General features: G+C 38.8%; 1 protein-coding gene across 3 annotated transcripts in view; it reads left to right on the plus strand.

The window, feature by feature from the left end:
* The first annotated feature begins 52 nt into the window (after nucleotides 1–52).
* The window catches only part of SPPL3 (signal peptide peptidase like 3), a 59,781-nt gene continuing 46,190 nt past the window's right edge, over nucleotides 53–13,643 (plus strand). For all 3 annotated transcript variants that reach the window (XM_026075056.1, XM_026075060.1, XM_026075058.1), the window contains exons 1-2: nucleotides 53–154; nucleotides 677–761. In XM_026075056.1, coding sequence (XP_025930841.1) covers nucleotides 61–154; nucleotides 677–761 — 179 coding nt within the window. In that variant the 5' untranslated portion in view covers nucleotides 53–60. The remainder of the gene's footprint in view (nucleotides 155–676; nucleotides 762–13,643) is intronic.

Here is a 13,643-nt window from a genome sequence, read left to right on the forward strand (position 1 = left end):
GGCTCGGGGGGCTCCGGGCCGGCCGGATCCCGCACGCTGTCGCCATCCGCCGGGCGTGGGATGGGGCCGGGGCCGGGGCCGCTCCGGGGCGTGCGAGGCCGCAGGTGGAGCCCCTGCCTGCAGCCGGCCCGTGCTGGCGGGGGGCGGCTGCTCGGTCAGTGCCTGTGTGTGTGTTTTCACCCGGTGACAATAGGCTTGTTCTGGGCGCAGGAAATAGGACGAGGAGGAAGAGACCGGTTCCTGTGGGAAGACGCGAAGTGTAGCAAATGAAAGTAGAGGGCATTTTTTACCCCCCTGTGTCCTGACACTGAATCAGGCCTAGCTGGCTGCGGACTGAAGAGGCAGGGTTGAGTTTCTCCATATAGCTCTGGTTTTGGGTATTGTCAAGGATTGCAACACAGATATTTCACGTAATCTACCTGTGCATCAGCTCTGTTGACTTCAGCACTGCAGCAGTATCACCAATTCTGATACTTTCTTACTGCATTTTAAATCTGTTTTAATAATAACATCTGGAGGTGTTTCTTACTTTCTTTTTGGAGAAAGTCCCATTACTCTTACAAGGAAATGAGTTAAAACTCAGCTTTTGACCTTGGTGTGTGCTGAATGTGGAGGAGGGACTGAATATGTGAGGAATATTTCTATTCTGAATAGTTCTGGAAATACTCTTTTTCAGAACTTGGAAGCAAGATTCCTGTTCTGCCACATGTTGAGACTTTGACAGCCCCTCTCCCATCTTCCCTCACTTCTCTCAAGAACTGGTACACATACTGGTCTTTTCCTCTTTAGAAGTTCTTATTTTGCTTTGCAACCTCAGTTCATGTAGTGGTCTGCTTTGCTTTAAAACAACAAAAAGACAACTTCTTTGGCTAATGAGGATTGACTATATATTGTTTTAGGACGTGAACGTTGCTACTGATTTATGCAATTTAATGTAGTTCAGTTAGATGTGTCTAGTGAAGTATTATCTTACTATATTTCAGTTATAAGATGAAGTTATAACTTTGTAAACTACTTCTGGGATTGCCAGCTAACTTTCTTTAAAAAAATAAACTAAACAAAATTTCTATTAGTACATGGTTTTAATCTTTTAACTCCCTTGCTTTTTTGAATAAGCGTCTTTGACACAGTATTAATCTAAAGGTGAGACTTTTAACAGAGGCTCAAAGTCTGATTAACTCTTCTGTAGGTTGTGCGTGTTAGGGGAGTGAAGCTGAGAGCTGGATTGTGCTTCGCAACTTGCTGGATGTGTCACAAGAAATGTAGTATTGGGGTTGTAGCAGAGCAATGATATGCGGCTTGCGTCTCAGAACACTGTAATTTTGTTGCTGTATTCACTAACATGTCCTCCTGTTTCTGAGGTTGCTTTCATTTTACGTTTAGAGCTGTGATCAGCGTTGTTTGGAAATAAGGAATGATCAAAAAAATCTATTTTGAGACGAAGGACTCCTGTTCTATAACTTGTGCACTCTTCTCTGCATATGAGTGTTTAATTACTTATGCTTCCAGCAACAATCTTGCTTTTTTATTTTTAATTATGATAATGCAACTCTGTAGAAAATTGGCTAGTGCTTTTAGGAAAAACGTACATGTTAAATCATCTACCCAGGAAACTGGTGCTTCTGCAAAGGAATCGTACAGGATTGTGTCCAGCAATTAGTGCTGTTGTACAGTTTTGAAGTTGGCAGCTTGCGTCCTTTGCATTTGCTGGACCTGTAAGGGCTGCTTTTTTCAGAATGAGTGCTTTTCATGTTCTTTGGTGTAGTGTGTAGCTGCTGTGAAGATAAGGTATTTGACATCTAATCAGGAAATGAAAGGAAAAATCCTTTCACTTACCTGTCCTTTGTATAGATGTAAATTGAGAGTGAGTAAATTGGTTCATGGCCCCAGTGGTGCTTCTCTTTTGTCCTGCAGTGTAAGGCTTGATCACTCCTCTTTCGCTATCAGCCTTCCTCACGGAATCACTGTAGCTTCATAAGCTGTGATAAGGGTTTATTTTATTCTTTTCTATTGAAAGCAGTTTATTGTTTCTGACGCGTTAGAAATACCTTTTAAATACGTACTTGTAAACTGTGATTTCTGAACAAAAGCGTTGTCAAATATTTACACAACATATGGCTTTCTCAATGATTGAAGTCTCTGCTAATGATGTTGTTTTGAAGAGATGGGAAAGTGATTCTGATTTTGCTGTGTTACTTTGTTTTTGTAAATATAAATCTGAGATTTTAATGTAGATTTTTTTTTTTTATTTTAACTACCAAATGAAATTGATTGCAAATATTTTCTTTCATTAAAACATTATAAGAAGGAGGAACCTCTACTTTTTGCCCATCCCTTTCTTAATTTAAAAAACATAAATTGTCTTGTGTCTCTATTCTTGTGGATTATTTCTTGCAATAACTTCATTTTCTTTTCTCTTCATTAATGCTCACATCTATAACAATCTGTACTTTTATTTGTCTCTCTTTTAATCTCTTAAAGAGCCTAAGTGAAGCAGTATTTCAGATATAGGTGCATTATTCCTCAGAGGAGGAACTACAGAGAATTTTCCTGGTGAAACTGAACACTGTCATCTTGGAAAAGCTAATTTTAATGTGAAACGTGGGATAAGTGCCAGACAGAAATGCTTTTTAAAAGGATATACATTCTTTTTAAGAAAAGTGTTTGCATAAAATGCTTGTCAGTAGTGACTAGAGAAACTTTCTTTGCCAAGTATCTGCAGTAATAGAAAGAAGTTAAAGGAGTTGTGCATTTTACTGCTGTTACTCAAAATTGCAAGCCATAGAGAAACACAGTTGCTGCATCTTGAGGTTTTTGGCAATAATTTTCTAGATTAAACGACAGTTGAACTTAATTTTCTGCTAGTGGAATGTATTGGGAGGAGGAGGAGGTTGTGGAACGCTCATTTTTCCTTTGCTTCCTGCCTGTACTCAAGCAGTGAAATGAGACTTGTAGTGGCAAAAGTTCCTTCTACAGCACAGGAGGAATAAATATCAGAAGAGCTGTTTGTCCATCACCCTAGTTAAAGTGTACGTGTACGAATAAGAGGTTAGTAAATGGCAAAAATTCAATCTTCATATGCTAAGCTGTTGGAAATACTGCAACAGGTTAATAAGGAAGCAGCAGGACCTAGATCATGGCTTTTGTGAAATACTTGGTCATTCCTTAATTTCTAGCACCTTGTGGTGAGAGTTTTGCACTGGATCCTCTTTAGAGGACAACGTAGCATGCATATCTTGTTTATCTTCAGTTAGTAGGTGTTTAGTATTTTTCAAGGCCTGATGTAACACCCCCTCCCTTTTTACTGTTGTGGAGTCTGGTGATAGAGATTGCTTTGTTTTTATGCCCTTTGAATGCACAAAAGATTTTCACGACTTGCTTTATATGTGAAGAGAGAAGGAGGATGAGAATTCTTCACCGAAACAAAAATGTTTTTAATTCTTCCTTTCCTAGAGTGTTGCCTAAGAGTAATCTGGGTTGCAATGTTGGCTTCTTCCATCAGGGTGATGATTTGGAGGAGAGGCTGGGAGGGCAGGCGAGGAACAAAGAAAGAAGCTGCTGTTTTGAGCCACTAATCTTCAAAACATCCGAACTGCCTTTCAGTTGTTTTAACCAATGGACTGCTTCTTGTATTGGCCATCAAAGGTCCGATGAATGAAATGGTGATATATTTGGAAGCTTGTCTAGGTAATGTGAAAGGTGTGGAAATTAAGTCTAATGATGTGTCAAAGTAGTCAATAAGGTTAGTGGGTTCTGGAATAAATATAAATGTACAATGCCGTCCTTGTTCCTGGGAGAATTCACATCAGCTGCTGTTAAAAAGTCTTCCTAGATTCAGAGGTCTGAGATTTTGCTTTCATTGCTTTTTGCTATGAATTAAAATCCAGTCTCTTCCAAACTACTGTGCGGTAGTGCTTTTAAGTCTTAGCTGGCTGGATTAGATGTGTGTGTGGGAGGGCAGGGGGTAAGGGGAGCTACAGCTTGTTGACAGGATTTGTCAAATACAAATAAAATCATTTTCTGAATTCAAGGTTTTTACTCACCTTAGTTTGTTTATGTTGACAGACCTTAACTGCCTAATTAAGGTTTTTTGAGGATGGAAGACAGTTTACAATAGAAACAAAACAAATCATTCACCTGTATTTTCAGAGTATTGAACTTTTTTAGAAGAATTGCAAAGCATACAGTTAAAGTTCTGTTATGCGTACAGTCTAAAATCTTTTGTGAAAGTTTGGCATACAGACATAGAGTTTGGCCTTTAATCTTGCATTTCTGAAGAACTGAAATTACCGGCCACATTCCATTTTAACGATTGTTAGAAGCCTCCTGAGGACAAGGATGTCATTGTATGCATGTGCATGAGTATCCAGCATCAGAGGAGTGACTTAAACCTTAGTAAATTTGGGAGTATCACATTTATAGTTAATATGTTTGTCTTTCAGCACCCTTCTCACTTCACTTGTTTGTTATCCTCCCTTTAGATTTTGATATCTCAAACTGTATGTCGTAGAGACAGGGACTGTGTCTACAGCATTGACTTGAAAGACAAATAAGGTGAAGAGCATGGGATTAGTTGAAGTTTGCAAGTATTTGAATGTACATAGATACAAGAATCTGATAAGCAAAGGAAAAAAAAAAAGTCCTGCCACTTCAATGAAAAGGCTGTATTTACTAATATAGTAATAGTTCTTTAAGAAAAGTTTAAAAGTGCAAAACAGTATAAATCAATGTTTCCTTGGTGCTGGTGTGCAGTGCCTATTTTAATTAAGATTTATGTCAGTTCTGTCTTTAGCCTGTTCAGAATATTGTGGGAGCAAGCGTTAACGGTTCCTCACTTTTCATGCTGTGATTAGAGAACTCGGGCAGGACACAGGAGATCAGGTGCATCCCTGGGGGGTTGAATTTGCCTCTCTCCCCTTCCAGGGGGTGCGCTTATCCCCAAACGGTGTYGCTCTGAGCGCGAGCTGCGTGTGTCCTCTTCAGTCTGCTTCACTTCATTTGGAATACTGTAAATAGCTGAGGGGCCAGGAAGCAGGCATGACTCTCTGCCTTAAGGGTTAAGATACTAATTTAGGATTGGAGAGGACGTAGGTTCCACTTCCTGCCTTAATAAAAATGTAATATGAAAGACTGAAGGGGCTGTAATCTCTGGGGATAGTTTGGCTGCTTTTCTAGAGACGTTTGAATTCCCTCAAATAGAAGAAGTCTGAATATGATTTCTTGTGTCATGGGTAAGTGAGCTATTAGGTGTATGGGTCTACCATTATCGCTATCTTTTTGCGTGCTTTGTGTCAGGTTAGATGAAGCCTGAGATCTCTCTCATCTTTACTGAAGGGTGTAATCCAATAAAGTAATTTCTTACTTTGTGAACTTTGGGATTTTGGTATGAGTTAGGTAACTTAATGCTGTTGGAATTTGAGGGATTGTGGGGGGGGCACCAGATGGGATGGATTAATGGCGACTATTAAGCTCTTATGAGGTAAGACATGTTTTGGTGAATGCCACAATTTTCAATATTAGATTCAAATGCTGAAGTTTCCCTCATTCATCATTTGTCACTGAAACACAATGCAAAAAAAAGTATACTTATGAAACCTTCTTACCAGAAGTATTTTGAAAAATGTGTCACACTTTTTAAATACAGTGATTCCGATTTCTTAAAATTTGGAAGAAGAGCAGAGCAGAATTCTGATCACTTTGTGTATCTKAACTATTTTAGTTCATTATTTTGGTAATATGATGCACCAATGTCTTTGGTGCAAATGCCACCTTTGTTGTAATCTTTATTGCCCTTTGAGCTTTTATGGTGATTCTAAGCATTATAATATACTCTAAAAGCAAATAATTGACACAAACCATTTAGTCAGTCTAATTTAATTCTAGTGACATCTGAGTAAAATTTCCAGAAGAAGCCAGGCTGAAATTAGTAGAAAAATCATTGTGCACATTTTCTTTTTGCTGCTACTTGGCTTTAGTGTAACTGATTAAGATTAAAATTTGGAATGATTCAGCCAGTTATGTGGGTTGAGTGGAGCAGAGTGAAGCACAAGCTAGTGTGGCAGCTGAACTGGATCAAGACAATAAAACTGACTTTGAAAAATGATGATTTAATAAGATTAATGGAGCATATGTGTCATTGCAACACTTATGGCCCCTTTTCTTCTTACTTCTTCCAAGAATGCTAACATTGATCTTTTCCTCGTACGTCTTTTACAAGTGGTGACTGTGCTTAAAATACTGGCCACCGCCAGGCCACTGTGCTCCTCTCACATGCTATCCCTACGGGAACTCAACTGTTGTAGTGTATTAAGTGTCYTTCTGTCTGTAGAACCACTCGGATGAGATTATCCTGAAACCGATTAATCATAAAGCTGTCGTGCTGTCATCTTCATTATTGGGGCCCGTTGAGTGTTTCTGCATGTGGTCAGATCTAAGCCTCAGTCCCTAAATTCCTTTGGGTATCCTCCGTTTCTGTACATCACATTAAGTGACATGGTATGGACAGGGGTGTGATAAAGTAAGAATGGTCTGCTAACTTCTTGGGAAGGTATTTTGTAACTGATAACTAATCAATTAAAATAGAACATTTTTCATAGCACAACAAATATTTTAACATGATAAATACATTAAGTGAAGTATGAGGATAGTCTCATTTGTGAGGGCAAACGGTTTAAGGATGGAATGACCTTTTTCGTGATGTCAGAACAGAGGTTCTTTCAAGTGATCATGACATGCTTACTGAAATAGGGGAGAACACACTAAGAAATGATTGTGTTGTGCAGTCTTGTGCTTAAGAGGCCTCCCTTATTCCTGAAGTTGCCCAAACAGATGTTGGCGAGATATGATTATATCTTATATTTATATATTCTAACATTTTTCCTAACCAATGGAATCTGAAAGGAAAATGATGGTGTTTGATTTCCTCTCTCATTCTCCCTTATGAAAACAATATTTTCTCCTGTGTGTCTTTGTCTGGTTTGGGTGATGTTCCCATACTTTCTGTAGCTAACTCATAGGCTTTTGGCTCAAGGAAGTATTTTCTCATGTGACACTGGTACATAKCTGAAGACTGTGAAATGACCCTCTTCCATTTTTCTGCCTCAGCTGCATTTCTGCAGGAGTCTCCACTATGAAGCTAGTATGGGGGGGAAGTACAGTGTGAACAGCAGRTTTTACAGGGTCCTAGGCTTGAAGTCCTCTGTTGCTCTCCTTTATTTCTACTTGGTCTGTGCTTTTCTGCTTGCCACTTTTTGTCTCAAAAGACTAAATTTGCTTTTCCATTCCTATGCACTATATGTTTGCATGGAGGAATCTTTAAAAAATGCTTTTGTTTGTCTGATAATGAGCCAGAAGATAACTTCTAGTAAAYTTGTCGTGACTATTTTTCTTAACTATGTGCTTTGCTTTAATAGATTTAGAAGCCTGGCAGTAGTTCAAAGAGGTCAATGGACGTGTTGTGAGTCAAAAACATTCTACTGAGTCAAAAAGTTTTGGAACTGCTTGCTTTTGTACCACTGTTCTCAGGTCAGCAGTGCCACAAGCAGCAACTTTGTGCTAGAAGAGTGAGAGCGCTGTACACATAGATTTGTAGTGCAGCCTGGTTTCGTATGGTACAAAATGGTCTYGGCATGTGAATTTAGTGCATCTGCCTCTACAACAGTGATGCATAGGTAGAGTTTTGCAGAGGGGTTTTCCATATAGGTTAAGCTAGTAGTAACTGTATATCTTGAGGGTTTATTTTCAATTCAGCAGTTACTTGGATTAGTATGTTTGGCTTATTCCACTTGATATAGTGGAGCTTGGGCGAGAACAAGCATTACAAAATATTTGAGCTGCACAGTAGTGTGAATAGCAGGACAGAGATGAACATATCAGCTGAGCTATAGCTCTCTCTGCCGCAGTATTCGTTCTGGTGTCTGCAGCACTTAGCAATGTGCCATCCTTTGTTCAGTTARATAGCTAAATCAAATTTAAAATTTGATATCAACTTCTTTGGAAACTTTTATGGTGCGCAGAAATTAAAGAGTGAATTTTGAATGAGCACTGCAACTAGGATAAATTGGTAGGCTTTTTTACCCATAAAAATTTGCCAACTGTTGATATGGGTATGTTGGACATGAGAGACCAAAGCTCAATGGTATGTTGTTATGCTAACAAAGGCCTATTTTTCCTTGTACAACTTTACCACTTTCAGGGCTACAGTTGTGATTTACCTCACTAGCATCTGTGTTGGACCCATTTGGCAAGATAAAATAGGTGTAGCAGAACTTTGACTTATTTAGTCAATGGAAAGTTCATGTCCCGGGTGACTGTTAGCTAAAGGTGAGTTTGGTGAAATAACAGGAGGCAAAYTGAGTTGGATTATATGGATTTTTATAGCCAGTTTTGCAGACTGGTGTAAGGTGAGGTGTTATCTTGCTTTCTARATTTGAAGGCACAAGGTCATTCTGATCCTTTTGGAAGTTCTAGGCTAACAGTCTGCGCGCTGGAAGGATTATTTGCTTTGTGCACTCTTCTCTTCAGATGGCTGGTCCTGTAGCTTTGCTTGAATATCTGCTCTGAGAAGTTATCACAAAGGGCTAAAAGCTCTCTTGGGGAATATTATGATCTCTATAGGGTTTTGAAGATGAAGAGTGGAATCTAATTAAGCTTTGTGTTGAACCTAGTTTAAAAATTTGTTKTTTTTTTTTTCCTTCAAGAAAGAAAACTTTAAAGCTAAAGAGTGAAGAGCTGGACTTTTTCCTTTTTTTATTTTCTGCTAACTTGACTGCTTCTAAAGCAGATGCAGCTGAAAGCAGTTAAAGATGGTGCAGAACAGGAAGAATCTCTTCAGCATACTTGTGTGCCTTACAAGAACCCCAATGTTAGTTTTCTGGCTAGTTATTTTTCTCTTTATATCTTATGTTTTTGCAGATGGAGCATAAAAAAGAACTACCTTAAAGCTAAATCAAAAGATGAAAAAAGTCTGCCCTAGAACAGAACTACTTCTCTGCAGGGGACTTTACTGGAAGAAGTTTCATAAGAATCACAAAGCACTCTCTAAAGAATGCTCCTATTTTTTGTTGTTGTTGCAAACAAAGTTTTCTAGATATTAGGCTAGAATTTGTTGAAAGTAGTCTCCATCTGTTCTCCTGCTGCCTGCTTATTTTGCACCTACCTTAACCTTGATACTCACCTGTATTCATATATTATACTTCTCTTGCACTTAGGTTATAGAGCAGAGATCAGACCCTTTCCAGTCCTATCACGGGTCAGCTTCTCTCATGTACACAATTTATTTATCTATAAAATCTATTCATCTATAGCCATATTTGCTACCATCAAGGCTTTTTTTTTAAGTTGGCCTCAAAACAGGGTGCCTGTTTTGATRTGCTGTATTCTCATGCCAGCTGAGTCCCCCCTCTTCACTCTGTACAGTTGTGAATAGTCGTGCTCACTTCAGAATCTCACCAGTCGTCAAGTGACAGCGTTATTCTGCCTGCATACAGACTTGGTACAGTGAAAGGTAAATTTGGGCAAACAGACTTCTGCCACTCTGGCTTTGACCCGTGCAGGAATATCCTTTTGATATTGTTGCTGAAGTTTCATAGTTTGGTGCTGATAGTGTTAGCTCGCTCTTTTATGGAAGAAAGTAATATTTAATTCTACCTAGGCAAGTCATTATAACGTATATGTCATAATTGTGTACTGTGTGGATAGGTCAACTCGTCAATAGTACTCCGAGCTGCTCTTTCTAGCAATATGACAAGGTCATATTGATGAATTTGACTTTGGTTTTGGCTTGTTTGTTATTAGGCCATATTGTTGATAAGGCTATTAGTCATTAGTTTTATTTTTTGATCTGATTTCTGAATACACTGTTATCAAGAGTTTGGATTTCTGAGCACATAATCAATAAAATTCTGGCGTAAGTGTCAAAGATAYGAGGCGTGGTATTGTTTTGTTTTTTTAAGTCAACAGTAGAGTCAGTGTAGATGAGATAATATCCTTTTTTCTGACTACAGTGATAAAAGCAAATAACCTTGGTAATTTCTGATTAGAGGACCTAGTACCTTTTGATATCTTAAAAAAATTAGGGGGATGTGGATATTCCGCATATTTGTAACTAAAGTACAGGAATCATTGTGGAAGTTAAACCTAGAACTAAAAAAAAATCTACTTTTTTTAATACTGGGACAGAAAGATGTGTTAGGTCAAGGAAGCAATGCAGCATTCAGATCAATGCCTCATATTAATATTTTATCAACTTTACAGAAGTGAGGGACAGAGGGAATGCTGTATTTGACAAATGTAAGAGCCAACAGAATTTAACATTTGGACAGATACTACTTTTGGAAACAMTTGAGTCCTGTGGCAGTTTTAGAACTGTGATAGCCAGATGTTCTTAAGAACACAAGAATTGGTCATATTGCCCACCTAGTCTGCTCTTGTTGACCTATCCACTAGTGAGTATGTTTTGAAGAGTATTAYAGCTGGGAAAGCATAAAGTGACCCTTCTTCAGAATATTCTTCAAATCTTAAAGGACTTCCTGGTATTTTTGTAAGTTAGRTCTTAGATGAGTTTTCCTCCAGTAGTTTGTCTAAGTGCATTTTTTTAATTAATGTGTATTACAAAATGATGATACCTAGCTGTTGGAAAAGGTAGAGGTGCCGGGGTCTCTACTAGGCTATGTTCCTGGGACCTGTTGTAGGAATTAATCTCTATCAGCCTGCATTAGTTAAATTGAAGTTGTTGTACTACTTTTTCTTCCTCCCACGCATGCTCACAACTGTGTAAAGGAAGCARGATTCTCAAGGAAATTGCAGCATAAATGATAATTTTACTCTTCTCCCCAAACCTTCGAGCTCTGCAGGTGAATGGTTGGCTGGCTTTTGTACCCCTTAATAACTTTTTAGTACTCCTTCTTATGCTTTTTTTTTTTAAATTGCAGTTTGCCTCCAATATTGTCTTAGTTTTCCGAAGTGATAGCAGACTATCTGTGTTCTTTAATGTTCTGCTGCAATGGGGTGTTGAGTGACTTTTCAACCTGAAGACTCTTGTTCATTTGCCTAGCAGCGAGACACTGAACGGTGGTGGAGACACTTGAGCTGTTCATAGCACCTAGGCAGCACAGCAGAGCAGCTGATGTTGACTTTATGCTCATACATGTAGTTTTGCAGCCATCAGGGTTATAAAGAACAGTGTTCATTACCAAAACATCTATGTATTTCACAGATAAACCAGCTTTGTATGTTTGTAATACAAGTAYGCTTGTATTTTCTCAGTTTCTGAACCACTATGAAGCTTATATTGGTATGTCTTTATGAGAAGACAGTGATTTACCAAAGAGGTGGGATTTGCAGCATGCGCTGCCCTCAGAGTTCTCCTCTGCTTGATCAGCTCTATTCACTTAGAGAAAGAAACCTTACGAATGGGAATAAAACCTTATTTTATTAGGCCTTGGCTCCAGAGGGTGTTACTCCAGATACTTACCAGGTTAGCAAAAGAATATCTATATTGCTGCATCTAGAGATGTTGGTAGTTACAAAGTCCGGCTGTTTGCCCTCCCGGACTGAAGCTTTGATTAGATGCTAAGGACACGCGTGCAAGGCAAGCAGCAGTGCTGGGTTTGGAACCCAGCTGCACCGGATGCTTTACAATAAGATCTTCAAGGTAAAGTCAGCTATTGTTAGGTCCTCAGAGGCGAGATACTTTGTCCCATCTGTAGTGCTTAGATTATTTGTGCTTCCTGTTAGCTCTTGGTGTAGCAAACTGAGCGTTTGAGCATTCATTTCAAGTCCCAAAGTTCAGACACCTTAGCAGGTGTCTAACCACTGTGGCCATGCAAGATCTGCACTTGCCTGAATATGCTGAGAGGCAGTTTCAGCACAGACTTGTTAGCACAGGGCTCTGCTGATAACTCTGGGATTTCTCTTGCAGAACATTGCAGACTGACTAATAGATGTACAGGAATTTTCCTGAATATCCAAAGACTTTCTCTTTCTGTCACATAATCTGTTTTCTTTTGTCGTTGCCTTTTTTTAACTGCTTGCTGGCACCATGACAACCATAATATTATACATGTGATTGAATGTTCACAAATAGGACTAGGATGATGCACATTTGGCCAGTTGCATAATTAGATGAACTTAGCCCTGGGTCTTTGGAGAACTTTGGATATTGAGGTAGTATGGCTGTAAGAGGAGCAGGAGGAGCAGGGTGAAATCGAGCTATTAGTTTTGTAGAGTATTTATCTTGAGCAGCTTTATTTGGAAGAATGCCATTTCTGGAATTAGATGACTGACAGGGTCTGAGACGAGGCTGAATTGCATTACTGGAAGAAAGCTGTGTCTTCTAATGATAAAGACTCAATTTTCTGGAACCTTGTGCAAATATCTTATTGCTTCAGTTCTGGAAAACACTAACATAGATTCCTTTCAACATCGTAAAGTGTGAAAATTTGTTATCCTTCATTCCTAATAATAGCTACGAATTCGCTATTTATAGTTTAACTGTTGCAGGTTTTTGTAATGTTTTCAGTGCTGTTAGGAGACTGTTGCTGTTGAATATCATCTGTCTTGGTATTGCATAGGAAATGGGCAGCTTTGGCTGAACAGGGTTCCAGAACCCTGCTGGAATTTATGAAGAGGATCTACATGTCTGTTGTAATGTGCTATGTCTCTCCTCTCCCCACCACACCAAACATTTGACCTGCAAGAAGGGTGTTGATGAGGGAGAAGTCTGATTGATCATAGTGGAAGGTTCACGTGTACTGATCTTAAAATAATCTCAAAGGCTGCTGTGCCAAAGTTTTTTTTTAAAAATTTAGACCTGTTTGTTGAAGTGAGATAATAGGATCTCCTGATCTGTCTGGCCAGTGAGTAATGTCCTCTTCCTTCCCGCCTCCTCCCTTCCTCCCTCCACATCATCTGAAGAGATCAGACTTATCCTCCATAGCTCTGGCTTACTAATTCTTTTGCTGACAATTTGTGCAAGAGAGAGGAACAGAGAAAATTATTTTAAAGTAGTTGTAGGAACTGGCTGAATTTGTGATTCTTAAAAAGAATGGTGCCTTATGACCAGAGTGGATCTCCCACTCTTTTTCCATGCAAGTTGTTCAACAGTGTAAAATCAAGTGTTTAGGCTTTCTTAATGTTGTAGACAGCTGAGGAGGGTGACTCTGCAAAATGCCCAACTGATAGAAATTTGTAGTGCTCTTATTTTGGAAACAAAGGTTGCTTTGAATAGTAGATGTTTTATAAATAGGAGTGTCTTGGGTATATAACGTGTAGAGATATTTTTTTAGAAATCAATGCTAAATGGGCTTTTTCTTGATGATATGGGAGAGCTCTTCATTTAAATTTTTAGCATGTTTATAATTAAACTTTTTTTTTATTTTGTGTTACTAGACATAAAGGAAAATGCTCTCAACTCTGATACAAGGCAAGTGGGGAACATAAGGCCAGATGGTAATTAAGTTTTGCCTAACTCTATAATACCATTTGCAATTTTCATAACAAAAGTCATCTTAATTTTTTTATTATGGTACCAAGGTACCAGAGATGTATCCAGAATTTGCATTTTGTTTTTGCGATTAGGGAAGTGACTAAGCCCTGTGAAGTAGGGGCCTTTCTCCCCAAGAGTGATGGTCCCGCGCACGTGA

This window comes from Apteryx rowi, unplaced genomic scaffold (genome assembly GCF_003343035.1).
Source record: "Apteryx rowi isolate R43461 unplaced genomic scaffold, aptRow1 scaffold_40, whole genome shotgun sequence".
Classification (NCBI taxonomy): Eukaryota; Metazoa; Chordata; class Aves; order Apterygiformes; family Apterygidae; genus Apteryx; species Apteryx rowi.